The following is a 27,803-nucleotide window of genomic DNA, read 5'->3' on the forward strand; positions in this document are numbered from 1 at the left end:
CTAAACGAACCAGCACCATCAAAACCTTAAAACCACCACCATGCATGAACTGGTCAATTTATTTCAAAAAATCCATACGTGTTTTAAAAATAATAATAATAATAATAATTTATTCTTTTATTGAGCCATTTGGAAAAATGAAAGCCATCTCCCCAGTGAAGTGAAATATGATAACTTTTGCTTTTCAGAAAACCTAACAATGAATTATATGCCAAACACATGGTGAAACAATCAAGTTAGCAAATCACCAGGGCGAATTGCACAACCAATATCTGCAGAAATTTTTCCATCATGTATAAGCAGACAACATCAAATATATATACACACACACACACACACAAGTGAATTTTACAGAATTTGTTGTAATTCACAGATCCCAGATGACTACAGCACAGATGGAAATTTCAGAATTATAAAAAAGGAGGGAGGCAACTACATTAATCTGCACAGGAAGGAGCTCTTTTCTGTTTGTGCCAAATAACGAGAAGGAATAGTATCTTAGCCGACTGATTATTTGCTTGTGTCGTTTGAGAAGGCAGAATCTTCTATCAGAGAACTTTATAAACACCGTGAAGAAAAGCATGATTCCAGTAACAACAATTCCTGGCCTCTGCTTCTACATGTTATCAAAATAAATAAAATAAAATAAATCAGACGAAAAAGATAAAAATACAGAGATGATAATAATAATAATAATAATATAATAATAATAAAAAAGACTTATTCAGAATAAAACATTCACCTGAATATACACGGTGGTCGTACTTTACACTTGTATCAAAATGTTTCAGTATTCAAGCATCCTCTCTTCTTATGTCGCCATCTTCGTCCAGAAAAGAAACAGCATTTAGCTGCCGCACTAACTGGAAGCAGTAGGCAAACCACAATGTCAAAATAAGATAAACGTGTTTTTTTCCTCCAACACTAAGGAGGAAAAAAACAACAATGAAAGGACCAGCATCCCTTTTCCTCTCCTCGCAGAGAGAAAAACAAAGAAAACATGTTTATTAGTATTGATATGAAATGGGTACTAGCCCAGATGGTATAAGCTCTCATTCCCAAATGGAAAGTTTTAATGTTTGAGCCTAGGTGGAGGCATAATATATATAGTGGCAGTGTGTGTTTACTTGAACTTTCAGAGAAAAAAGTTATAATGTTTCCGATTTTTTTCATTTTTCCATTTTCTGAAATTTTTTTCTGAATTTTGAGGGTATTTTCGCCTTTTCTCGTTTTGTGTGCCGGACACCGTGGGGTGTGCCGAATTTGCCCGAGAGTTGGTTGGGGCATTTCCTTGAGTTTTGGACTCTTGGAAATGCACTGGTTTCTATTTTGGCATTTTTTTGTTTTTCGGATTGGAAGGTCCCGGGTGAGACCCGCTATTGGAATTTTTGTATATTGGAGTTACGTCACGGGTCCATTGCATTTCATGCATTGTTATTTTTGCACAAGTTCATGGTGTTGTATTAATTTGTGTGGTTGGGATTTAAAAGATATATATATATGTATATATATATATATATATATATATATATGCATATATTTGTGGCGGAAAATAAATAGTAAGACAAATTTTAAAAGCAAGTGGGCCCCACTATTTCATTAAATCATCTCAAAAGGCCTAATGGCCATATGCAACCATCAGTTTCTCTCTCTCTCTGCATAAATCTCTCTTTTCTTTTCTTTTCTTTTCCTTTTTTCTTTTCTTTTTCTACAAAGCTTCAAGCTTTGATTTCTCCCTCATTTTTTAGAATTTGTTGGTACCGTTTAAGGCAAATCGGAGAGCTCGTTGAGATCTACGCTTTGATAGGAACAAATCCTTGTTTGGCCAACCTAGGGATTTCGAAAATTTGGGCATAATTTGGGACTTTTCTCATCTTTTGAGGTAAGGGTGTTCTAATTCACAATTTCTTTGATTCTTTGTGAATTTTCCTTTTTAAAGTTGGTTATAAGCATGCTTAGTTTTGGTTATTTTAAATATGGTGATTGTATTTGGTTGTGTTCATGATGATAAATGGTGTGGTGTGTTAATTGAGTCTATAAACTTAATTAATTTGTTGTTATTAAAAGCATGTTCAATAATAATAAGTTGTATGCAAAATGTTTGCCAATTGCTATGTAAATTTGGGATTATTAGTTGTGGAAATAAATGTTTAGAATTTCTTCTTAAAATGTGAATATAACGTTGATGGAATATGTAGAATTTAATTGTTGGATTTGCGAATTTAAAATATGTAAAATACCATGATTCAGAAATATGAGAATGCTATATTGTGTAGAAATTCATGTTTTAAATATGCATAAATGATGTGGATGATATGTATGACATTTCTATTTTGTCATGGCATTGAAGAAATTGCATAATTCATGCATTGCCATTGGGAGAGTAAAGGGAAAAGTTTGTTTTAAAAACAAATGAAAATTGTTTTTGGGAAAAGTGTTTTTTTGAAAAGTGTTTGTGAAAACCGGACGTCTAGGAGGTGCCTAGTGGTCTGTAGTGTTAGTGTGGTCTAGAGGGGACTAGGGAGAGACCCTAGCGTGGTTGAGCTAACTAGGCCGGATACGACGCCTTGGAAGTGCCTTGTGGTCGTTGATGGTTAACCAATCCTCCTTTCGTGACGCCTTGGAGGTGCCTTGGGTCAGATTACACTAACGGTTTGGAAGTTGAAATGGTAGTGTTTCGGAAATGGGGAGCGACATTGCATGGCATGGCATTTCATTGACATACATTGCACACTTGGTGATTGGACGACTTGCGTATGTATCTGTTGATATTATCGTTGTTTTGCTTATTTTTCCCGAGATATGATCCCATTCTCTTGTATCCTATTCATTGTATAGATTCACAAGGTCGTAAGAGGTGTGTCTTAGACGCTTCCTACTGAACTTTATGCTCATCCATCATTTTAACATTTTTCAGGTCATGGGAAGAAGTGGCGAACAACGTTCCTCCATAGGTTTGAATGGGTTAGTGGACTGTTTTATCATCTTTTATATTTGTGATCTCACTTGTTTTGTATAAACCCTGGGATGACACATATATTATGTATTGACATAGGAAATGACGGTAGTGTCTTTAGTTGACCTCGGGTTTTGGTAAGGATCCGATTAGCGATTCGAACCCTCGGGTTCGGGTTGTTACAAATTTGGTATCAGAGCGATGGTTTGAATACCATTAGGATGACGGATAGAGGCCTACATAGGATTGCATGGAAAGTTGAATTGTATGTTTATATGCTTATGTGCTAAGGTGTTTAATTGTTTGAAAAGCATGTGTAACTGATTATTTGCTTTATGTGCTTATATGTTTACGGTTTTTAAAGGGCATGCTCTCTTGATAAGTGTTCACATGTTTATGTGTTTAAATGCTAAAATTTGTATTATATGGCCATGTATGTGGAATAATTGTATGAACCAACTATGTAAATGAAATGTGAAAGTATTTGAACGCATGTTATATATGATAACGTAGAAAGTATGTGATACATGACGATGACAAGTAATAGGCACGGTTGGTGCAATTTTCTTTTATGATTAAGTGACAAGTAATGAACATGGTATTGTAGGTTTCATTCATTTTGTATGTGTATGTCTTTATTCTTATATGCTTATGCGGTTGAGCATTGGGGTGGTTACTAGTACGGTAGAGTACTTGTCACGGCATTGAGGGTTGTGTAAGTTTTGACCTAAGTAGGAGAGGAGCTCTGTTGCTCCAGGGTTGTTGGGTACTGATTCTTATCGAACTACAGGTGTTGACTTCTAGCTCGTGCATTGACCTATTTGGTGTGTATTCATTTTGATCTTCTTGTTGCATTTTATGCGGTGCTTAGAGCACGACTTTAGAACGGGTTCATATTTCATGGCATGGTGTCTTTGTTGTGTGTGAGTTTCATGCATTGGTGGATGGGTTCCTGTGACCGTGGAGGTCAGGGGTGCGAGTGAGGGTTTCGAGGGAGAAAGGTACGACCTAAGGAGGTTAGTGTTTGTGACTTGGGTCACGGCTTGGTGCGGAAGTTCTTTTCGAACCGGTTGTGGTAGTGTGACAGAGGTTGTTTGAGTCACGAATGTAGTCTATGGGTTGTAGACGTGTATTTCGAGTATTCTGGTACAGTCCGAAGAAGCGTGTTGGTTATGATTGTGGGATTTGTTGGACTTAGTAGGTCTGGTTTGGCATAGGCATAGGCATAGACCGGAGTCATGCCAATGCCGGCTGATCAATTATTTGATGTGATTCAGTTCGTAGGTTGTAAGAGTGTGCCTTAGAGACTGGTTTATCGAGGGGTGATTCCCATTTCGGGAAGCTACAGGAGCGTGTTGCCGATAATTAACTCTCAGTGAGTTGATTGCATGGCTTGGTGGATGAGCGGGATTATAGGTTGTCGAGAAAGTCTCGAGGTGGTGTATAGTGGTCAGTTTTAGTTGTGTAGTGCAGAATTGCACTATAAGGCAGGTTGTATGTGATCATTAGTATATTTGGTCGTTTGCAGATGAAGTGATTGATGGTAGGTACTGTGTTACCAAATGGACCATGTTTTAGAATTTGAAGGATGTGGACTGGAGTTGTATTTCAATTGTGTCTGGGGTATCAGGAGATAATACTGGTTGTTTGAGAATCCAAAGAGATAGACCGATTATTAGAATGTTTGGGAAGAGGGTGATCTCGTAGGTTTAGTTGGTAGCCCCATTTGACTTTTGTCGGGGCCAAGGGTGTTCTGAGGAATGGTGAAGAGGAAAAGTAATGGTGTTGAACCTAAAGTGTGAGGTTTCTTTAATTAGACGCATAGATTGCCTCGGGAGGAGTGGTTCGAGTAACCGGTTGAGTGTTGGTGACTGATTGTGTTGTAGATGGTTTTGAGGAGATAGTTTGGTGTTGAACATTTTAGTTTTTGTGCTCCATTTTTTTTTCCTTTGGGATTTGTCGGCATGACATTGCCGTAGAGAGGTTCTTTTCTGGTAACAACTAGTGGCTGTTGTGGGAGGTATCGAAAGTAATGCTTATTCTTTTGTTATGACGGTGTTATAAGAATAATTGCTTAATAGTGACTTGGTGATCTGGTGAGATGAGAGGTTTGAGTTGTCATTCGAGGATGATGGTAGTAGAGGCGTTATGGCATGATGTTTAGTATTGATGAGCAGAATGGTTTGGGGTATGATCAGAGGGTGGATTGGAGAGTAGTTGTTGTTATATGTTATCAGGTAGGTAATGGGGGTTGTGTATCAGTCGAGGTGATGGTGAGCAGCTTAGTCTTTAGAGCCAATGAGGACGATGTTGCCAGATAGGCACCTTTTTCTTTTGATGAGTCAGTGGGTTGTTGTGACTAAGGTCACGAGTCGGGTGTGCACGGTGATCGAGGCAGCATCGTCTAGGAAGGTAGAGATGGAATGGGGGGTAAAGTGTCATTTTATGGCTTAAAGGTTGTCATTGGGAGTGATTGATTCTAGGTAGAATGGGATGTAGTATCCAACGCACTGTGATCGTTCCTATTGTTAGTACGCTGTAGGCAATTGGTGCTCTTATCTGATTGGTTTTGGTTAGCATGGGTGTTGCGGAGTAGCGTATGCGAGGTTCCGATGTTGATTGTGTATGACGGTCCATTAGTGGCGATATCACTTAGATTTGTGTTCATAGTTCCGCACGGGTATTCGGTTAGTTCACCTCCTTGTGTGTAAGGAGTTCATTTCATCTCAGGTGAGATTGGGTGTCCACGGTTAGACGATTGGTGAGTAGCGTGTGATAGGGTGTCAGGTGCATTCAGGTATGAGTTGTCAGTCTCTGACGAGTGCGGGTTCATTACCCTTTCATTTATTCTAGTACTGACAAGGACGTCGTTTGCCGTATGTCTTGTTCTCCATCTAGGAGTTGTGCACATCCGCAGATGGACGGAGCTATGTGTGGTTTGTTATGCTGTTAAAGTTCACCGATAAAGGTTTGGTTGTTTGGGTCGACTCACTCCCACAGAGGGAGGTAGGGTCTTTGGTTTCGGTGCTGCTTGTTTTGAGAGTGGTCTTGATCGGTAGTGTGAGGCAAGAGTTGCCAAATAGAGATTGTGCGTTTCCGGTGTTTGGTACTAGCAGTGAGGGGTAAGGGATGTGTCGTGAACTGTACGTTCGAGGATGATTAGGTGATGTGATGTGAGTCATGTACTAGGGTGTTTTTATTGATGTTTGATTTAAGCAATGTCTTGAGGACAAGTGTCGGTATTGTTTGAGTGCTAAGCAGCTAGAGAATGAATATGTGTTTCCATTAAGGAATAATAGGAGTGATTGACTTCGGTTTTGAGGTTTTAGGCATGGGACGGTCGTATTGTGTGTTTTGAAATAGTAAGAATTGAACTGAATGATGTTATGGAGTTGTCTACCTGATATAGGTGATATGAGATCACTAGAGAGTTTTTACGCTGGTCGATGATTGTGACGTTTGGTGCTGTGTTGTTTCTAACTTGTTAAGGGTTATGTGATTAAAGTATGATTGGGATTTTTAGAGTAAGTATGTGACTGTATAGCTGTTAAGGATTACGTAGCACGATGGATTGAAAGTGAATGGACCTTATGGTTGTTTTGTGGAATGTGCGGGGTTGTGTTTGAGGTCTTGGACCTGAGGACAAGAATGACATCTGTGCTGAAACCGGATCGAGGATGAGAATGCCAAATCGAGGATGAGAATGGCCTGGCCAACCATTTCTCTTGAATCAGTCCCTCTTTAGCACGATGTCGGGTCAAAGGTCAATGATTGTTTCGACTTGTTAGTGACAGTGAGAGCACAATTTTGTGCGTTGTGTCAGTGTGGCAGTGTGGACTCAGATGATTTGTCTCGGGTGACGAGGTGTGTTAGCTAGGATCAAGTGTCTGAGAAAGGGTTGTGGTACAACCATTAACTATTGAAGATTTTGTTTTGAGGATTTGTGACCTGGGTACAAGATAATTTGTTTTATTGTTCTAGTGACTCGTGATTATGTAGCCGTTGGGAGATTCATTATTTAGTCATCTTGAGGATGGTAAGTTTAGTGATTGCCGCTTGGTGTGATTAGTAGTCGTCGTACGGATATGTGATGGTGTAGTTAAGTGTTAGGTAGCGAGTGTTTGGTCTGACAGAGATCTGTAGATTAGAGTTGAGCTTGATTGTGAGATAGACGGGGTTCTTTGTCTAGGGTTTTGTATGTCCTTTTAAGGAGAAGTTGAGATTGGATGTTGTCATGTTCGGTGGTCTAGTGACCATTCTTCTTTCAGGCTTCGGAGTCTTGTGTAGCAGTGTAGAGTGGACCAATGTCCGTTAAGAGTCGGATGTAGAGCCTAGTTGGTCTCGTGTTCTAATGTCGTGAGTAATGAGTACCTTCATAGGGTGATAAGCATTGTGTTTTAGTCGTAGTGGTGTGTGATTGCCTATTGACATCTGGTGTCAAAGGCAATAAGGTTGGCGAGCTCGTAGTCTTGTGGTCTTGTAGGGTATTTCTCGAGGTGTGTACTGTGGGCCTCCTTCTTTAAGGAGGGTAGATTTCGAGGACAAAATCTTTTAAGGAGGGTAGATTGTAATATTTCCGATTTTTATCATTTTTCCATTTTCTGGAATTTTTTTTCTGAATTTTGAGGGTATTTTCGCCTTTTCTCGTTTTGTGTTCCGGACACCGTGGGGTGTGCCGGATTTGTCCGAGAGTTGGTTGGGGCATTTCCTTGAGTTTTGGACTCTTGGAAATGCACTGGTTTCCATCTTGGCATTTTTCTATTTTTCGGACTGGAAGGTCCCGGGTGGGACCCGCTACCGGAATTGTTATGTATTGGAGTTACGTCACGGGTCTATTACATTTCATGCATTGTTATTTTTGCACAAGTTCATAGTGGTATATTAATTTGTGTGGTTTGGATTTAAAAGATATATATATACATATATCTGTGGTGAAAAATAAATGGTAAGAGATAATTTAAAAGCAAGTGGGCCCCACCATTTCATTAAATCATCTCAAAAGGCCTAATGGCCATATGCAACCATCAGTTTCTCTCTCTCTCTACGTAAATCTCTCTTTTCTTTTCGTTTCCTTTTTTCTTTTCTTTTTCTACAAAGCTTCAAGCTTTGATTTCTCCCTCATTTTCTAGAATTTGTTGGTACCTTTTAAGGTAAATCGGAGAGCTCGTTGAGATCTACGCTTTGATAGGAGCAAATCCTTGTTTGGCCAACCTAGGGATTTCAAAAATTTGGACATAAGTTAGGGTATTCTAATTCACAATTTCTTTGATTCTTTGTGAATTTTCCTTTTTAAAGTTGGTTATAAGCATGCTTAGTTTTGGTTATTTTAAATATGGTGATTGTATTTGGTTGTGTTCATGATGATAAGTGGTGTGGTGTGTTAATTGAGTCTATGAACTTAATTAATTTGTTGTGATGAAAAGCATGCTCAATAATAATAACTTGTATGTAAAATGTTTGCCAATTGCTATGTAAATTTGGGATTATTAGTTGTGGAAATAAATGTTTAGAATTTCTTCTTAAAATGTGAATATGACGATGGAATTTGTAGAATTTAATTGTTGGATTTGCGAATTTAAAATATGTAAAATGCCATGATTCAGAAATATGAGAATGCAATATTGTATGGAAATTCATATTTTAAACATGCTTAAATGATGTGGATGATATGTATGACATTTCTATATTGTCATGGCATTAAAGAAATTGCATAATTCATGCATTGCCATTGGGAAAGTAAAAGGAAAAGTTTGTTTTAAAAACAAATGAAAATTATTTTTGGGAAAAGTGTTTTTTTGAAAAGTGTTTGTGAAAACCGGAAGCCTAGGAGGTGCCTAGTGGTCCGTAGTGTTAGTGTGGTCTAGAGGGGACTACGGAAAGACCCTAGCGTGGTTGAGCTAACTAGGCCGGATACGAAGCCTTGGAGATGCTTTGTGGTCGTGGATGGTTAGCCAATCCTCCTTTCGTGACGCGTTGGAGGTGCCTTGGGTCGGATTACACTAACGGTTTGGAAGTTGAAATGGTAGTGTTTCGGAAATGGGGATACATACGCAAGTCGTCCAATCACCAAGTGTACAATGTATGTCAATGAAATGCCATGCCATGCAATGTCAAACCGTTATTTTGCTTATTTTTTCCGAGATATGATCCCGTTCTCTCGCATCCTATTCATTGTATGGATTCACGGGGTCGTAAGAGGTGTGTCTTAAACGCTTCCTACCGAGCTTTATGCTCACCCCATCATTTTAACATTTTTCAGGTCACGGGAAGAAAGTAGCGGACGACATTCTTCCATAGGTTTGAATGGGTTAGTGGACTGTTTTATCATCTTTTATATTTGTGATCTCACTTGTTTTGTATAAACCCTGGGATGACACATAAATTATGTATTGACATAGGAAATGACGGCAGTGTCCTTAGTTGACCTCGGGTTCGGGTAAGGACCCGGTTAGGGATTCGGACCCTCGGGTTCGGGTTGGTACAAAAGTATTGCTAGGAACCTAGGAGGCAAAAGTCCACTACTTATTATCAAATTTGATATCCCAACTCCCAAGTCAGCAACCAGCAAGAGAAAATTGTCTTTACAAACCACTCAAAACTGTATTTTTCAGAGCTAATTTATAAAGACCAGCAGAAATGTGAAACTCTCAAAGCAACTCACTTGTATGTATTTTAGTTTTTCAGCTGTCAACTCATCAGTCAAGTTAGTCATCCTGCAAAATTAGAGAGAGAGAGAGAGAGAGCATTAGATAAACTTCCTCAGCAAAGTTAAAACAAGATTCAACAGCATTATTTGTTGACTAACCTGGCTTGAAGCTCAGAAATTTTGATAAGCATGGCATGCTCCCTTTCAGAAACTGCAGACTCAACCTGTGGAATGAGCAACTAATAATAACATAATAATTATTATAAAAATTCTCACCTATGATTGATCATGATATTCAGTCCAACTGTCTAGGAAAGAAATGTCTATAAAGATGCCAGATCTTCCAGAAATGAATTATGAACCATAGAGAAGAAGTTGATAGGTAACATAAATAAGCGATGCTTGTCACTTAAAGTCTGACCAACAAGAAACAAATTGAACAATTCTGTGGTGATTTCATCATCTCACAATAAGGTGAAAAAAGAAAAGTAGGACAGTATTCTACAAGAGGATATGCTGCATCATATACATAAAATAGAAGTTATGGAGAATGGTGACATACAAAGGTGTTAGACAATATAGACAGACCCCTGCAAATTGCAGGTATTTGTCAAACATGGTACTACTAATCAGACAGGAGCATACAGATCCTAAGTCCAAACCCTCCAAGTGTTCGTGACCTTGAACCTAAGAATGTTTACCACTACTACTAAGAGGTAAGACCTTACGACATGGGCATGCTCCTGCATACCTAAAGACATACGAGTGTGCATCACCAAGAGATCCTTCAAAGAAAGAATACTTTAAGCACTGAAATCAACTAAAGCCATAATATGTAGAAGGAAAATATACTTACAGTTCCATTATTCTCAGAACTGCGGGGTAATGGAGGCAACTTTCCATTTTGAGAAGCTGAAACAAAATCAAGATAATTAAATATAGCTTACTCAGAATCTGTTTCACTAATGTTTCCACATTAAAAATCATAATGATGGACCTTCCACATACCATCAATGACCTCCACTTGTTGCAAGCCATTCAGCAGGTTCAAAATGGTATCCTGGTATTACAACATCAATTGTAATAGGAATGTCCATGGTTCTAAAATTTAAGTTTTCCAAAGTACTTTCCACTCGAGAATCAAACAAGAAGCTTATTTAAATAACCCTGCCTTTACCTGTTGAATTGACGTCTGCTGAAAAAGGTTCTGAAGGTGGGGCATGAGAAGTGATAAAGATACATTGCTGTTGCTAATTTCCTTCGATGACTGACTGGGAGGCTGGAAAAATAATTAGCAATGCAAGATTACATTGCAGAGTGCAATGATTAGGAAGGAAGGGGATGAGAAAGAAAAAAAATCAGTTCTGAATGTGACGTTAAATTTTGGCAGGTCATTCAGCATGTAGCCAGTTTAATAAGTATAAGATAACCACTAGAAACAAGATTAAAGACATTACTTCAGTATAGTACTATATATCCATTCCATACAACTACTAAAATTACTGACAAAAGTATAGTATTACTTCAGGATGCCAAGTATCAACCTGATGTCTCTGCAACACAAGAAGAAATATCCTGTGTGCGCCTTTGTGTGCATATCAGAAACAACAATCATCATTTTCTATTTACAGAATAATTTAAATTCATTGCAACTTAAGCTGATACAACCTAAGAAAATGAAGGCAACTAAAAAATCTACGGTTTTTAAGTGGACTGCATCACAAAGAAATCTATGAGATCAGTACACAAACCATTAGCTTGGAATCAGATATCCAGTTACCAACGCTGGCAGACTTCCTGAATGGTGACCCCTAAAAATCACATGAATACAATATCAAGGAAGAACTAGACACCCAAATGAAATTATTATAAAAAGACTGTTGCAACGTTTGCCAAGTTACCTGTGAAGATAGTTGAGGAACTGTACATAATGTAATGTCCTAAAATATATATTTAAGTTAGCAACAGTCACTTAATATAAAACAAATTACCATTAGCATAGACCCTTCACTACAACAAAAATGAGTATATGCAACATGTTATTCAACGCATTTGAGTATGAAACCTTGTAAAAAATTTATTATTTACTTATATCAAATTTTAGAATGTGGTATATTAAGAAATGGTATTTAAAAAAAATTACTATATTTTTTTTTCCCCTTAATATTAACCACATTAAATTCACATTGTATTTCCTAATTTGAAATAAACGAAAGCACGTGGTTGAAGACTTAACAAAATTCACTTTTTTTTATCTATTAGTTGGCAATTGTTCCAAAGAACTCTAGTAATAGTAAGTTATCTTCTCCAATTCCCTTCACAACCTAGTTCATGAGTAAAACCTAGCATCTATTGTTGATCGAAACGCTAGCGGCTGTACACAAACTCCAGATCATGAGCGAAACCTAGTGTCCATTGTCAATTGAAGCCCTAGCAGAAGTTCTTTCGCAGTTCTTTCACAGGTGAAATTTCATGAATTGTAGGCATTCCATTGTTTAAGGTATAATTGTTTGCAAAGCCAATTCTTTAGCAGGAAGATTCATAAAACAGTCGTTTCACAAATTTTCAATTCAACACAATCTCGGTGTCGAACCTTAAGAGAGAATATACTTATCAAAAAAAAAAATATATATATATATATATATAGAATTAGAATTTAAAAAAAAAAAATCGAATTTTGAATAAGATCAACCAAAATCAGATGTGAGAAATACTTGGAAAATCAAACACGAGGAAACGAAAAGCCATACATACATATGTGCATGTGACTGTGTGTAGACCACTAAAGATAATTGAGTTTTTCGATAATGGGTTTTTTTTTTTTTTTTTTCTCTTTTATTATATTTATTCCATTTCAAAATACTTGTCTTAGGCTCTGAAGTCATTTGAGATTTCTTTTAGTTACTGAATTTTTGTGGGTCTATAGCACATAGTTTGATCTCTTTGATTGATTTCTGCACTTATTATTTTTGTTCTTTCCTTATGAAGTTGGTTGTTTTCTTTTTTGTTTCTGTTTTGGTAGCTGTTTCCATATCCACCTTAACAGGAAATGTGTTCAGCGATGATGCAACAAGAAAAGGTATAACACTTGCAATTGTAACAACCATTACCCAAGGTATACAACCGCTTCTCAAATACCCAAGTTAGTTCTACCATCTTCTGAGAACAAAGCTGCCTGCATTCCTTTTTAATTACTGTTTATCGTTCAGATTGCAATTGTAACAACCCTCACCCTATCCGGGCACAATATTGTCCGCTTTTAGCTCCCCCAGACCAGAGGCTACCCAGGGGGTCATCCGTCTTGATATTACTCCATAGTAAGCACGCTTAACTTTGGAGTTCTGATAGGTTCACGGCCATCACGACTTTAAAAGGCATTGTGTCATAGAAGGGTGTTGAACCTTACATATAGCACTTCACATTCCCCAGGCGATGTGGGATCATGACACCCTGCAGCCTACCAACGTGATAACTCGTCCAGTGTCTCGCACCCGCCCAAATCACACCTACCCACAGAAGTCATCATCACAATCACCCCCCGTGGGGGCCCAAGTCCTCGTTGGCCACACTTCCAGCTAGGTTCGGCTCTGATACCATTTGTAACAACCCTCACCCTACCCAGACACAATATGACAATATTGTCCGCTTTTGGCTTCCCCGGACAAGAGACTTCCCAGAGGTTCACCCATCCTGGTACTACTCCACAGTAAGCATGCTTAACTTTGGAGTTCTGATGGGTAGACGGCCATCACAACTTTAAAACGTGTTGTGTCATGGAAGGGTGTTGAACCTTACATATAGCACTTCACCTTACCCATGCAATGTGGGATCACAATACCCTGTAGCCTACCAGTGTGGTAACTCGTCTAGTGTCTTGACATCACACTTGCCCACAGAGGTCATCACAACAATGATATACAACAAGTCCAAAATACTTGTTTATGTTAGTGTCCTTTATGTAGCATATCTACTTCCTATGATTATTTGTTAATATATAATTCAGCAAATCTACTTCTTATGATTTTTTCCCAGTGCATGTGCTTTCATCCTTCACTAGATATCTTGTTAATTGATCATGTCTAGCCCTCCAAAAGTAATTACTGACTTTATTGTATTTTTCTACACTATAGGATTCTCTAGTTAGTTCAATTTTATAAATTTTTTATTGCCTATCTTGTCTTGCATATTTGAAGTAGTCCAAGCAAGGTGCTAAGAGAGTAAAAAAAATAAAAAATAAAAAACCACAGCTAGCTGTTATAGCTGAGATGCGGAATCGAAGTGCCAGTGGTATCATGTCTAGCCCTGCAAAAGTATGTACTGACTTTATTTTGTTTTTCTATTGTATAGGATTCTGTAGTTAATATAATTTATGAATTTGTTAATGGCCATCTTGTTTTGCATATTTGAAGTCATCTAAGCAAGGTGCTAAGGGAGCAAAAAAAACAACAGCTAGCTGTTATAGCTGCAATGAGGAATCAAGGTACTGATGGTATCAACATATCATTGAAGAGAAAGTTAATTACCTCACGAAATTCATCATTTTATGCTGACATCCATTTTGACATATGACATATGACATCTGATTTTCTTGATCCAGAAATGTGGATAACTTGGAAGTGTGTTGACGATGCAGGGTGGGTGCTGCCCTGAATCTACGATTGCTATATCTACACTGGAGAAAGTTCATGATAGTTGATTTCAAAATTGCAGGTTTTGAGCTCAATCAACGAGATTAATTCAAATTTGAATCTTCTTTGCTAAATCTTCAGCGTAAGTGTGTAGTAACCTATTTCTGCACCTGGGATGTCGAATGCATAAAGCGTATACTTCATTTGACATCCCTATTTACATAAAGTATTCTACTTCCTTTCCTGAAGTTTTAAAATTTTACTTAATGTATGTTATGGATATCTAAAACTTACGATTTAAAGAGACCGATAGAACTTTCTAGTTCTTTTGGTTACTTTTTGGTTAAAAATGTTCTATATTGTCTCTCACAGTTCTATTCTTTGCTATATCTGCATTTTTTGAGCTGCTCTGTGTTCTTCCCTATGCACATGTCTTCCCGAAGACTTGATATTTCAAAACATATATTATGCACAGATATCTTTCTGATATATGCATCGACACTAGTAATTTTTCCTGGATTTTCAAAATGATGAAGGCATAAAGGCCATAGGTAGCTCTTAATTATATATATGTTTGATCGCACTTGCGATTTTGTATGTGGTGGTATTTATCCACCATGGCTGTGTTTTTTGGAAAACTAGGTACTGTGAGGCAAACCAGCGGTGAATGCTCTGTGGAAGCAGAGGGCAATGCTTGAGAACATATTGAGAGCTTGAGTTGGATTAGCTCCCATGAAAATGATTTTGGAATATGAGTGAAGAATTATAGTAAGAGATTTATGAAATATTACATGCTTTGAAAATGTAATATTTGTGTAGACTAGTTACCAATCTAGTGTTATTACCTTTTTTACTTTTGTTCTAATTTGTTTCCAGGTGATGATCGCATATGTAATCTGTTTGCTTTGGCTCAATTTAGAGCAAGCAAGCACCCTTTTGGGATTATATATATATTCTAAAATAGTTTTAAATTGTGTTTAATAAAAATGCGGTAAAAACTATTTACCATATCCAAAAAGAATGTTTACCGCATACCAGAAGGTAATTAAAAGGGATTTTTGAGTGCAGTAAATGAAATTTACAACAATTGAACCTTGCAAAAAGTATTTACAGGATTTTTTGCAACCAGTAAATATTTATTTTTCTTGTAGTGCTTACCTTTACAAGATCTACATTTTCTGAAGTTACTGAGAATCGCCCTTTTATTTGCACTAAATTGGCCTTCGACTTGTCTTCAAAAGAATCTCTGAATCCTATTGGAGAAAAAAAAAATATATATATATATATATTAAAAGCTACAATATTTCTTATTAGCTAATGAGAAAATCGTGTAACACGTTGCACAAAAAGAAATAGTTTTAAAGTTACATTGTAGTAATAGTAGTAGTAGATTTGGTGGTAATATGTCTTTATTGCAAATTAAACAAATTTGTTACCTCCTGAAGATTTTATGGGAGCTGATAAACTGTTTCCTGAAGCTCGATTTGGAAGCATTAATGGACCACTAAAGCTTGGCGCTCTTCGTACTTCGCGTTGAACTTTCTCAACTGGCAGTTGGTTATCAATCTCCCACCTAATAATAAACGAAAAATATGCCTGGTTGATCACTTACGCACACAAACTCTGTGTGTGTGTGTGTGTGTGTGTGTGTGTGTGTGTTTGTGCATGTGAATTACACTCGTATTACAGTATGATAGGTTGTTTACACTCTTATTGTAGTACGATAGGCAGATGTATAACAGTTCAAACAATAGAGTAATGCAGGCTGCACCTCTTATTCATATTTAAATGTTTTTTTGCTTTGAAAGAAAAACCGACAAAGACTAATTTTGATTACGCATGAAATCCCATCACCCAGTATAGCATTATGACCTTCCAAGAAAACAATAAATGCCATGTCCAAACCATCATCATCCTCACCTTTTTCCCAAATGAATAGGGTCAGCCATATGAATTCTATTTTTCCATACTATTCTATTATACACCATGTATCCTCTAGTATAAAAAAAAAAAAAAAAAATTAAGTTATTTTTCATTACTACATTACATGCTAGTTGCCTTGCTGTCTCTTACATTCTATACAAACTAATATTCCCTTTCTTAATGTCCAAATCCCCCATCCAAACAACACCACAACCAGAACTGTCATATAGAAAAGCTCAATGGAGCACAATATTTCAGTATTTTACTTACGAACTATTTAGAATTATTTTCTATCCCCACAACATAATAGTACTCAATAATGCATAGGCAATATTATCAGAGTAAAGATATCCAAATAAATAGAATGTTTCTTCACTCCCACACTTTATGCGCAGCTCCACATCCATTCTGATAGCTACTACAGTTGTAAACTAGGACTTGGATAAAAAGTAACAGAATCATTTCTCCTTCTTCATTCAAAACTGATAGTTACAATATATACAATTTATACAGGGGTGCATTCATACACAATTACGCTACACAAACATTGGTTTCTTTTGTGTGTGTGTGTTTTTCGCCCGGGGGGGGGGGGGGGGGTGCGGAGGAGAAAGAATAGTAATCTGTGCTTATTTCAACATAACCATGCAACATTTTTTAGATGGATAAAACAAGTATTGAACTAGGATGGACCTGTCAAAATTACGCTCCCTTTCAGACATTGAATGACTTAGCACACGACCGGGTATGAGTGGCCCACTCTGAGTCTGATGACTCTTCCCTGTTAAAGTTTTAGTCTTGGCTTGTACAGCAATTTTCTCTGAGGTTGATGGTAGCAGCTCAGTTCTTGATCTGTTTTTCTCCAGACCAGTTTTCCCTTGATTGTCAGACTCCAGTAAATCACTTTCCGGAACTTTTCCCTTTTTACTGGAACAATAGTATGTCACAAATAGAAGTAAATTTAGAATAGAAATGCACAGAGTCGAATACACAAATGCATAGAAACCTTGCATATGCATGGACGACAAATAGGAAACCCAACAGTGACAATGTGCCGAAGTGTATTAAATCCTGAACAGAATTAAATCCTGAACAGAATACCGACAAATTTCCAATATTTAAGAGAAGAACTTCAATTAAAATACAATAAACTAAGTAAAAGATATATGTCACTCCCACAGAAAAGGTGAAGAGGAAAAAAAAAAAAGCACATTTGGAACTTGAGCTGTCATCGGGCCATACAAGAATTTTAGAATTTAAAAAAAAAAAAAAAAAGAAGTTATATATCTTTGAATACCAATCTCAATTAGGGAAAAAATGCATTTTTATATAAGATTAATTGGATAGAAGAATACTTTCTATTATCTAGGTCAGCCAAGCAGGACAAACACAGAATACTGGAAAGTAATTTTAGACAGAACTAAAAATATATTTGAGAAGCAGCGGAATCCTAAGATCAAGAGATCCCATCAATTGAATAGTATCGTTATCCAGCTTAATTATTCGTAGTGAGGAGATTAGAGGTGCCATGGTCATAAAAGTAAAGCAAGACAAATTAAGCAGATAATTGCTTTCTGCATATTGCTTGATCGATGTATGCATATGAAGCTAAAAGAAATTTTCTATAAAGTAACTAAAAGGCAAATCATATTTAGGACAGATGCGGTGCCTCTATGAAACAACATATTCATCACACAAGTGCATCAAAGATGCAATATCAAGATCAATGTGTGATAAGACAAAATAAAAAATAAAAATAAAAAAAAAGATATATAATTAGAAGCGGATACAATTATGTGATGGTAAAAGTAGTATCAAATAGAGATAAAATGAGAAAACATTAATCGAGATAGTTTGGCCATATCCAACAAAGATGAATAACTGCAATAGTAAGGAAGAGTGACAAGGTTCATGTAATTGATATTTTATGGGAAGACATGGCATTGCACATTTGAATGAAGTAACCATCCTATACAAGGTAGAATGGTAAAACAAGATTCATTTAGTTGATCCCAAAATAAGGGGAACAAGGCTATTGAGTTGAATATCCAGTTCAACCACATTTGTGCTGCAGCTGTAATGCCTTGATCAAGTTAAAACTTGCAAAACATGTGCCTTTCCATAATAGAATGAATTTACCATTATCTGCAAGTGTATTGGAGTAAGCACTAAAACTGGATGAATATTATACTAGTGCTAAAAATGCTGCAGAAAGTTTACCAAATCAGGACTCTGTATGGTCGAAAAGAACAAATGCCATTTGAGGCAAAATATATGGATCTCATTCTCACGAAAGATCCAAGGTTTCAAGTCTAATATGCTGACAAGTAAGTGTCCTGAGTGACTATATAATATCAAACATGGAGTAGTTGAATACTTGAATCCCAAAGTCATGAAAAAAAAACAATTCACCAGAATCATAAGCCAAATCTCAAAAAATTTCACAAGCAAGACACTACTGTTTAGAATCTTGAATAACAGCTTAAAGAGGAATTTGGTCAACGAAACCTGCATAAAACAGAACACTGCAGAAACATGGTTCTGGAAACAGATATGCAGATTGGAGAGAGCCATGACAGAGATTAGGTAATTAGAATAAACTACATTCTGAGTGATGATATCCAGGACAAATATAAGGTTAGCTCATGTTGCCCAGGCACTATACTAACAGTACTTCTTATCTATTAGCATACTTTAAGCTACATAGTAGCAGTACTGGAGGCTAGTCTTACATCTGCAGATATATTTCTAATAACTATAGTATTAAATCACACAGTCTACGAACTAATGAAGACATCCACACACTAAAAATCCATATTATATGATAACTGAAAACAAAAATGTAATGATTATCTGAATACAAGAATCTTACCAAGGGGCAAAAACTTCCACCCTATAGAGTTCAAATAAGAACAGAAGGATCAGTATCACCACCCCCGCCTCCTCTAAGTGGAGGTTGGTTTCAGTAGTGAATACAACCAAACACTAACCAATCCCATATTATATGATCATTTAAAAAGACAACTACAGATTGCCTGAACAAGAACCTTACTAAAAGCAAAGGATTCCCGCTCATTGGGTTTGGGATGGGATGAGCAGAAGTCTTCTTACAATAATAAAGAAGACTAGAAATACTCCAATCACCGTTGGAGTCTAGATTTCTTGAGGGAAATCTGGGACAAGCCTTAAGGGAAGTTTATACTCTGAAAATAACTGAAATTGATATTGATTATGACTTAATTACAGCAGATATACAAGACTGTCCCTTTTATAATACTACTATTAATGACACTTCAGTTCTCTAGACTGACTTTTAGACACTTTTCAAGGCTATTAATTATTATTTGCATCAAGAAGTAAATCCATCCATTAATGTCAACGAATGGGTCAGCTATGTTTTGCCTTCGAAGAAAACCTGAAAATATGTCATTCTTCTGAGGCCGATACCATAAATTAGACATTTTAATCCAAAAGGAGTGAATTATGGACATCTTAAAAGATCACGAAATCAACAAGTTACTTCTCTAGAGGTAATTTACGTAACATGTATGTGATTCCATCCATTACAGAACCATTCCAAAAACTGTTTGATTTAACACTAAAATGAATTATACCAACATAAATAATAAAGAAGAACTTTTTGTTTTATCCTCCCTTTCACAGGCATTATATAAAAAATTATCACAAATATAGCTGGGATCAAGGCAAGAATAATGATAATGATAATGATGATGACGACAATGGTTAGCTGTAAAACACATAATAACCGGATTTTAATGAATGCGAGAACAATAAAACTAAATTGAAAATAAATACGATTCTGAGCACAACAACTAAAACCAAAATGGACTTGCAAGGTGTGAGTGCTGATAAAGCCACAGAAAATTTACCTGCAAATTAGGTCAGTTGTGGAACTTGATTTCCCAATACTAGATCTTAAATTATATGCACCCTGCATAATAAAAGTAGATTATAAGCTATTTCTTTAGAATAAAAATTTTCAAGTAAAATTAGGCATAAATTGAATATCAAGAAGCAGCACGTAATCTAGCAAACTTGAACAGCTTTAAATAAAATAAATATTTATAAAGATGAAAAAATTTCAATGACCTTATTGTTAACAAATGATTTCATGCTCTCAACTTCTTCTCTAATTTCTTGCATTTCATCATCATCTTGCACCTGCCAGGTAGGTGGGGGTCCATTCATAATCACCATTAAGGAGAAAAAATAAAAAATAAAAATTTAAGAAGCAAATTACTCAAGATTATGTGGAGCATATTGGCATTTGAAAATTATTAAAATGTGACATACCAGCAATGCTTGGACTTTTAAATCCTCTATATCAAAATTCCAGGCACTAACACCTCTGTGATACTCACTCTGATAAGAAAAGCCAAAAATTATCATTAAAAAAAAAAAGGATGGAGAAAACGAAGTACGAAATAAAGAATCGAAATTAAGTCTAGATTCCGCTTACTAACAAAATCCCCAAATTCATTTGATCTATTTAATTTTTATTTGATGCAAGAAATGTATACGATATCATAGATGTTACGCAAGTATTTAAATGACAAGATTCCACAAAGTTATAGAGAACATTGTAGTACCTGTCGTTTTCCAGGGATCAATAAGCACCCAATCAAGTGCAAATTAAGTCGAAGCATGTTTAACGTATTGATCCCAAAGAGTTGGGGTTAGACTTTGTTAAGTTGAGTGGTGTGTTTGATGTGTTGACATAGTGAAAGCAGCAACAGCGCATGTAATAAGCCCCTTCAGTGACAGTGCTTCCTTCGCCTATTAATCTACATATAAATATAAATGCAAAGCGACAAGGTGGCTAAACCACCGTTTTTAAACAAAGGGCTGCTTGTTCATATCATAGAGAAGTTAGCTACAAGACGTTTTAGTTTCCAATTGCAGTCTCAAACAAGAAGGTGCTAATGCAATCATCTATACAGATGACGCAACTGTAACTAAAGTTATGGAGTAGAGTTAATTAGTTAATTAATTGGCAAGAACAAGTTGCATTGGAAAAAATTCGTTAAATACTTTGTCAATGACAGTGCAGATGCTGAGTCATCTACAGAGAGGTAAACCCTCCTATTTGAAACCCTAAATCTATTATCAAAGGTTATTATTTCATCTTGGTGGTGCTTACCTTTGGAATAGCTAAATGAATTAAGGGCTTCTGGTTTAATTTATGGAAGAAAATGGTTTTTCATTTCTAATTCAATCAGATTGCCTCTGATGGTTTGGAGTTTTGGGGCCAAGTGGAAGACGCTCTCTGGATTAATCATGAATAACAAAACCATGGAGCTATGATTTTGGGGGCTCGATCAATTGAAAGATGGCAAGTAGGTATAGCTCTGCTCTTAACGATGTCTATAAACAAGTACAATGTCATGTGAACACAAGAAATATAATAGAGGAAACTTGAACAGATGAGAAGCAATCTTAATCCGAACAATTACTTTGAGTAATGTCCCAAACCTGTGATTTTGCTTCTTGTTCTGCTGAAGGCATTTTCTTCAAAGCTAGTTGTGAAGCATCTTTAAGCTGCATAATTTGGTAAGTTTATTGAACAAATATACCAAGACAAGTGGAGCTGCAGAAGTAAGAGATCCATTCCATAAAACCATGATAGGATACCTGGAGGGCTTTGACACGGTTCCATAATGGTTGCAACTCCGCAAAGATTTTCTTTACAGAAAGCTCTGGAGGTTTAACATGCTTGAAAAAGGAGTGTTTCAACAATTTTTCTGCAGTTGGCCTCTTTGTTTGATCTTTCACCAAACACATTGCAACCATTTCTTTAAAAGACTGTTCACAACTGGAAATCATTTATTTAGAATTTCAATTTATAAACAATATGACACAAAATCCTTCACCAAGCACATTGCAACTATCTCTTAGAAGACTGTTCATAACTGGAAATTCTTCAAGTAAAATATCAATCTATAAAATCATTGATGCAACAAAGCAACTATGATTGAAGCCTCATGAACCAACTTATAGACCAGGCATCACTGCAAACGTGATTTAACATTCAAATTATGTTATGCACATAAGAGTGAACAACATATGGTAGTCTCAGAAACACTCACTAGCCAGAAATAACACTGATACCTTAGAGAACTTTTTATCACGGTCATAATCAAGTCCAGGAGGGGCATTCTGAATGGTCATTAGGAGAACCTATGGCAAAAGAAAAGTAGAAATATGTTATTTGCCGCAGTACAGTAGTTTCCATGAAAGCCTTCTCAAGTACATGCAGCATCTGTGTGAATTTTTTTTTTTTGAATTCTCATAGGTAAAAGTACAGACTTTCATTGGGGGGTACTTCGAAAAGGGTGCATGACCATGAGCCAACTCCAATGCAGTAATTCCAAAAGACCAGATATCAGCCCTGCAAAATAAAATGATGGTATAGGTAACCAAATTATAAACCTATATTTGGCAATGTTGTGCTTCTCATATATGTTGTCGAATTTATTTCGTGAAAACATAAACTTGGAGTTCGTATATGGCACTAAACAGACTAAAAACCAAATCAAAATCAAGGTATATGAATTGACATTATAGAGATCCATCAATAGTTCCTTCAAATGTCGAAATTTGGCAATCAACATAATATGCAGCTGGTACTAAGTTGAAAGAAAGGGCAATATCGTGGTAGGTAGATGGTCAATGAAATGTCACACCTATACACAGTGGTGTACAAGAGAGGCGGTTGGGTGCAGGAATCTGGAAAAGTTATTATTTTTATGATTAATTGCAAGAGTACACCTAAAGTCAATAACCTCTTTCCATCCCATCCATTCCCCCAAGTTATCTCAAAAAGACCCCAAGCTATGCTATGGACTTGGTTATGTGTATCAAGTATGATATGTGTCTTAAGCATCCAACTGATTGAATCTCCGAACCCAAGGTCAAGCATGGAAACCAAGCAAAGAATTTTCTTTTGTTGCATTAAACCCCATTATTCTTTTTTTATTGCATTGTACCCCTTTACTATTCCATGCCCCACGATTTAATTATAATGTAAAGCAGCCTCTGCATGATTGTTTCGCCCTCACCAATTTTTTTTTTTCCCTGAATACCCCTCACCAATTTTCAATTATTAAGTCCCAGCCCCTTCAAAATCCCACTACCATTGCATATTTTCTAGGTATTGCTCTTCATATTCATTATTTTGGAATATAAATTTAAATGAATAAGACAACTCACACCAATCCAATATTTAGTTGGTTCTTCATCATTGTCATCAACATTGTTAACCTATGAAATTACCAATAAAATTTTACACTAGTTAATGATCAGAGGTTGAATCGATCATCAGAAGAAGAATTAGGCCGGAAATTAGGATCTCAAGTTGGTGCATAGATATTTCGCATGCCCAACACCGGAAATTCCCTCTGCCCCTACCGCACCATCTGTTCTAGATAAAATGTCTTTTATTCTTTTTTATTCAGAATGCTTCCTCAGTTGAAGGGAACCATACTGGGTAATGGCCTTCCACAACTTCGTTGCCTCCCTTCCCACAAATAAAAAATGAAAAATAGAGCATGAATTTTCTGATCCACCATTACTTAGAAGCAATGATTCTGAGAACTTATTGTTAAATAGACTCTTTTTCAAATACAATCCAAATATAACAAAGCGACTTGAGAATTTTTTGAACACAAACAAGAAAAAAAAAAAAATAGAAGTAATAATAATCAACACAACAGTTCCCAAAGATCATTCTTTTTTCTTTTTGCCTTTTTTTTTTTTTTTTTTAAAGTGAATAGCAGGGAATCTTCATAAGTTGAAGCATGGAACAAACCAGCAGAGGAAAGGAGAGCGAAGAGAGATTCCTAAGAACAAATTGGCAAATATACAATATAATATAACCTTTGTCAACCCCTTTAATTATTACTCACAAGTAGACTCTACCATGATGCCAACTAAATTCCTAAACCAAACTGGGATTAAAGAATGATCCTCCAAAAACTTGTTCCCTCTTTTTTAACTCTCAACTCTGCCGTTTGGCAAGGCCTGAGAAGTTTTTATGTCAATATTTGTCAGCAGCTCCTAGATCTCATCATCCATTGATCCATAGAGGGGAAAAGGCATATTAAAAGACATTCGTGCTGCTAGGAGGTTATGAATGGGCAAAGATTTCAGGACTTCAATGTGACTGATGAAAGGGTTTTTAGAACTCAGGTTGGAAACCTAAAAATCTTTAATGCCCCAGTGTTGGTGATTTTATGCTTTTAGCTAGCATGCATAACGAGGCACTTCTAGTTGAGTAGGAATCTAATTGTGTTAACACTTCTGCAACATATATACAAAAGACCTATAAATGTACCGGTGAGAAGACGAAGGATAATTTGCATAGAGCATAGGAGGCAGACAGAGCATCCGAAATTAACATGCGATATAATCATTAGAAATGACTTTAAAATTTTAAATATTAGAGGAGAGGTGACTTGTTACAGAAAAGAATGGAAGAAAAGATTCATGTAGCCGACCCCATTCATATGGGATTAAGGCAAGGATGATGACAACGACGACAACTTCTTCTGCAACATGGACTTAAATTCTAGCATACAACTGCATATATGTCTATGTTGCACCTAACCGGAACGACATCATTAGATACATGGGCTGTAGAATGTGTGCACAGACACTTTCTTTCTTTTTAGAAATACAACATCTCAATTCATAAAATTTACCCGGGAAAAAAAAATTAAAAAAATAAAAAGAACATTTCTATTAATTAAATAAAAGAAGTTTCAAATAACTTACAGATTTCATTATTTATAGCAATGAAAAAAAAAACATAGCAATATAAAGGCCAACACAAACTAATTCTCTAAAGTTGGAATAAGCATTTTGCTATTCTTGATACCTCTCTTGTTAAGTACTCTTGGAAACCAGCATGTAGCCATTTTGACAAATATTTCCATTTAAAGGAGTTGGTGCAAATTTAAGGAGTCAAACAACTGAACAAGTATCCTGTGATGTAAAAAAATGCTTAAAGCATTCCCCTATTCAGGTTGAGTAAGTTTTTGAATATATAAAGGCGGTAATGTTAATACTACTAAAACCTTAAATTAGTAAAATGGCATCTGTGGTGACGGAAAATACTCACTTGAAATCATATCCGCTCCCTGGCTGCAACACCTCTGGAGCCATCCTGTAAATTATTAATACACATGATTTTTTGAAAGTTTACCAGATGTAAAGAAGAGAAAAGTAGAAACAAATTCAGTTCTTTGTCAATATCTCTCACCAGCATGGAGTCCCTACAAAAGTATTTCTTGAACGTTGTCTATTTCCTTTGTCAAACATGCAAGCTGAGACACCAAAGTCAGCAAGCTTCACCACCCCATTACTATCAAGTAGTATGTTTCCAGCCTAAAACAACAAATGTTAAAACAAACCAAATTCCCACCTAACCAACCTGGATTTTTTAAAAAGGAAAATGAAACAAAGAAAAGACCTATTACAATAATTCAAAATCTTAGATTCAACTAACCTTAACATCGCGATGGATGTGCCCGTGCTGATGCAGGTACTCCAAAGCTTTAAGAGTTTCTTTCAGGATAGAACAAATAACGGACTCTTCAAATCCATCTTGATATGCTATCTTCATGAGGTGTAGACAAGAGCCCTCAGCCATGAATGGCATGACCACCCAAAGGTTACGGTCAACAACAAATGAACAATGTGACTTTATTACATTAGGATGATCTATTAAACTCATAATTTGAGCCTCTCTAGAAATTTCATCCTGCAAAAGAACACACTCCTTCAATTAAAGCACAAAAGGGAACCATGGTCATATATCCTTGTATAGAGCACTTCTGCCACAATAACTGAACTAATGACCATTTAAAACTTATATTTACAAAGTCCAGTTTTCACAAACTCGAGTTCATTATGCAAGCCTAATATTGAAGTATTAAGGTAACCACTTGAAAGACCATGAATAATGGTGCTGAAAAATAATAAAGGAAAAGCAAAACAATGTCGATGACTATAAGAAACAAAGCAGTTGAGATATGTGAAAACAAGAATGAAATGAATGTGCTTCCGGTATCACAACAAGGAATATGAGGATGTGGAAAATTAGAAGAGGAATCTAGAATTCAGATCAAAATAAAATAAGTGATTATAACCCATTTAATACACAAGGGAGTAAATAAATTTAATCATTATTTTATGATTTAACCACCAAAAAAAAAAAAAAAGGAAAAGCATCTCTTGTGCACTAAATTAGTTGCCTAAATATAGTTATTACAAGTGGTAGCCTGGATACCTGGAGATAGAAGATGTTTAGAACACTTATGCAACCTTCAATGAGACAGCAATGATATTGCAACCAACTAAGTTTGCGAGAGCTTGCCCAGGCACTTTTATCGTATGATGCGTGTGGATTTACGTTATTACTTCCATTACTTTTATCAAAATGCATTTTGATAGTGATCCTAATGGTTGACGATGATCATGTTATGCATCCACTTTGTATTCTTAAGACACATCAATATATTTATTTATTGTAAAAATGTGAAAACCAAAAATGTAACTGAAGTAGAAGTTAAAATGATATTATATTTTCCAAAGCTATGATAATTATATTCTTCAGCTATTCAGCTCTTCTACCATGGGATTGACTCATCGAATTGTGGCGCAACCATCAAACTGGGTTAACAATCTCCTGATTCCAATAAGTTTGATACAGAGAAGTTGGATAGCTATTGACCTAGTCAGTTTGAAGTCAATTATACATATTTAACAAAATTATTCGAAGGTAGAGCCTTTTTGGATATTAAGTTGGTGGATATTTAAGTAAGAAGGAACAGAATGTAGCATCTTAATAATACACATATACCTAATTATATATAAAATCAGTCACAATTTACGAATCAAATCAAATCAACAGCACACAATCCTACCCTATTTTAACATGAAAGCAGAAGTGAAACAGATCAAAAGCAGAGTACAAGATCACGAACTCTAACAATGAAAATCAAATCAGAAATAGAACATTGCATATCAAATCTATGCAAGTGAGCTAGCAGTGAAGTCCATCAATTATTCAGGTGAAGGGTGAGGAGTTCTCACCAGATTGGTATTGCAGCGATCGAGATCCAAAGATTTAACGGCCACAACTTCATTATAAGGAAGATAGATTGCCCTATAAACAGTGGCGCTGGCACCATAACCGACTTCTTCGAGAAGCTTGTAATCATTGGGATTCACCGAGTAACTTTTCCCACCACTTTCCTGCATCCCAAACATACGATCGGGAAACAAAAACCTTCGAAAACCAAACAGAAAACCACTACTACACAGCGTAGTGTATAGAATCAACTCTCTGTGTCTGTGTTGAAGCTTTTACAGTGCTGAATTATGCATAAACATGATGAGGGACGGTTGCGACTTTTTCCTGCTGGCGATCAATAATGTTTGGTAATTTTAGGACTTGATTTTTTTTTTGTTCTCCACTTTTTAGGATATTTTTGCCTGAAGTGGCTAACCTTACATTTATACTCAAATAAAAGAGCTGATTTCTAGCTCAAATTTGAGCTGATTCTCGAGATTGAACTCGAGACCAGGAATTGGTAAGTATTAAATTACATTTAAATTTAAAAACAAGTAT

The 27,803-nt window shown here is 36.2% G+C and overlaps 1 protein-coding gene across 5 annotated transcripts; it reads right to left on the reverse strand.

Moving 5' to 3' along the window:
- Window positions 1–273: 273 nt before the first annotated feature.
- LOC132285985 (serine/threonine-protein kinase BLUS1-like) lies at window positions 274–27,773 on the reverse strand. 5 transcript variants are annotated; one of them, XM_059788230.1, is made up of 23 exons: window positions 27,266–27,771; window positions 25,677–25,931; window positions 25,431–25,555; window positions 25,290–25,334; window positions 22,478–22,559; window positions 22,280–22,348; window positions 21,803–21,973; window positions 21,644–21,709; window positions 20,465–20,533; window positions 20,261–20,332; window positions 20,041–20,102; window positions 16,844–17,077; window positions 15,667–15,803; window positions 15,389–15,483; window positions 11,504–11,542; window positions 11,354–11,413; window positions 10,780–10,881; window positions 10,611–10,662; window positions 10,459–10,514; window positions 9,762–9,841; window positions 9,618–9,669; window positions 743–863; window positions 274–616 (listed from the first exon to the last, which is right to left on the reverse strand). In XM_059788230.1, the coding sequence occupies exons 1-22, from the start codon at window positions 27,440–27,442 to the stop codon at window positions 795–797; spliced, it is 2,169 nt and encodes a 722-aa protein (XP_059644213.1). In that variant the 5' UTR covers window positions 27,443–27,771; the 3' UTR covers window positions 274–616; window positions 743–794. The 5 variants fall into 5 exon arrangements, with proteins under 5 accessions (XP_059644213.1, XP_059644214.1, XP_059644215.1 ...); XM_059788231.1 differs by having other exon boundaries at window positions 9,762–9,826; window positions 27,266–27,769; XM_059788232.1 differs by lacking the exon at window positions 11,504–11,542 and having other exon boundaries at window positions 27,266–27,772.
- Window positions 27,774–27,803: the final 30 nt, after the last annotated feature.

The sequence above is a fragment of the Cornus florida genome, unplaced genomic scaffold (genome assembly GCF_030987335.1).
Source record: "Cornus florida cultivar Cherokee Brave unplaced genomic scaffold, ASM3098733v1 CherokeeBrave_3.0.0_Hap2_Chr11, whole genome shotgun sequence".
Taxonomy (NCBI): Eukaryota; Viridiplantae; Streptophyta; class Magnoliopsida; order Cornales; family Cornaceae; genus Cornus; species Cornus florida.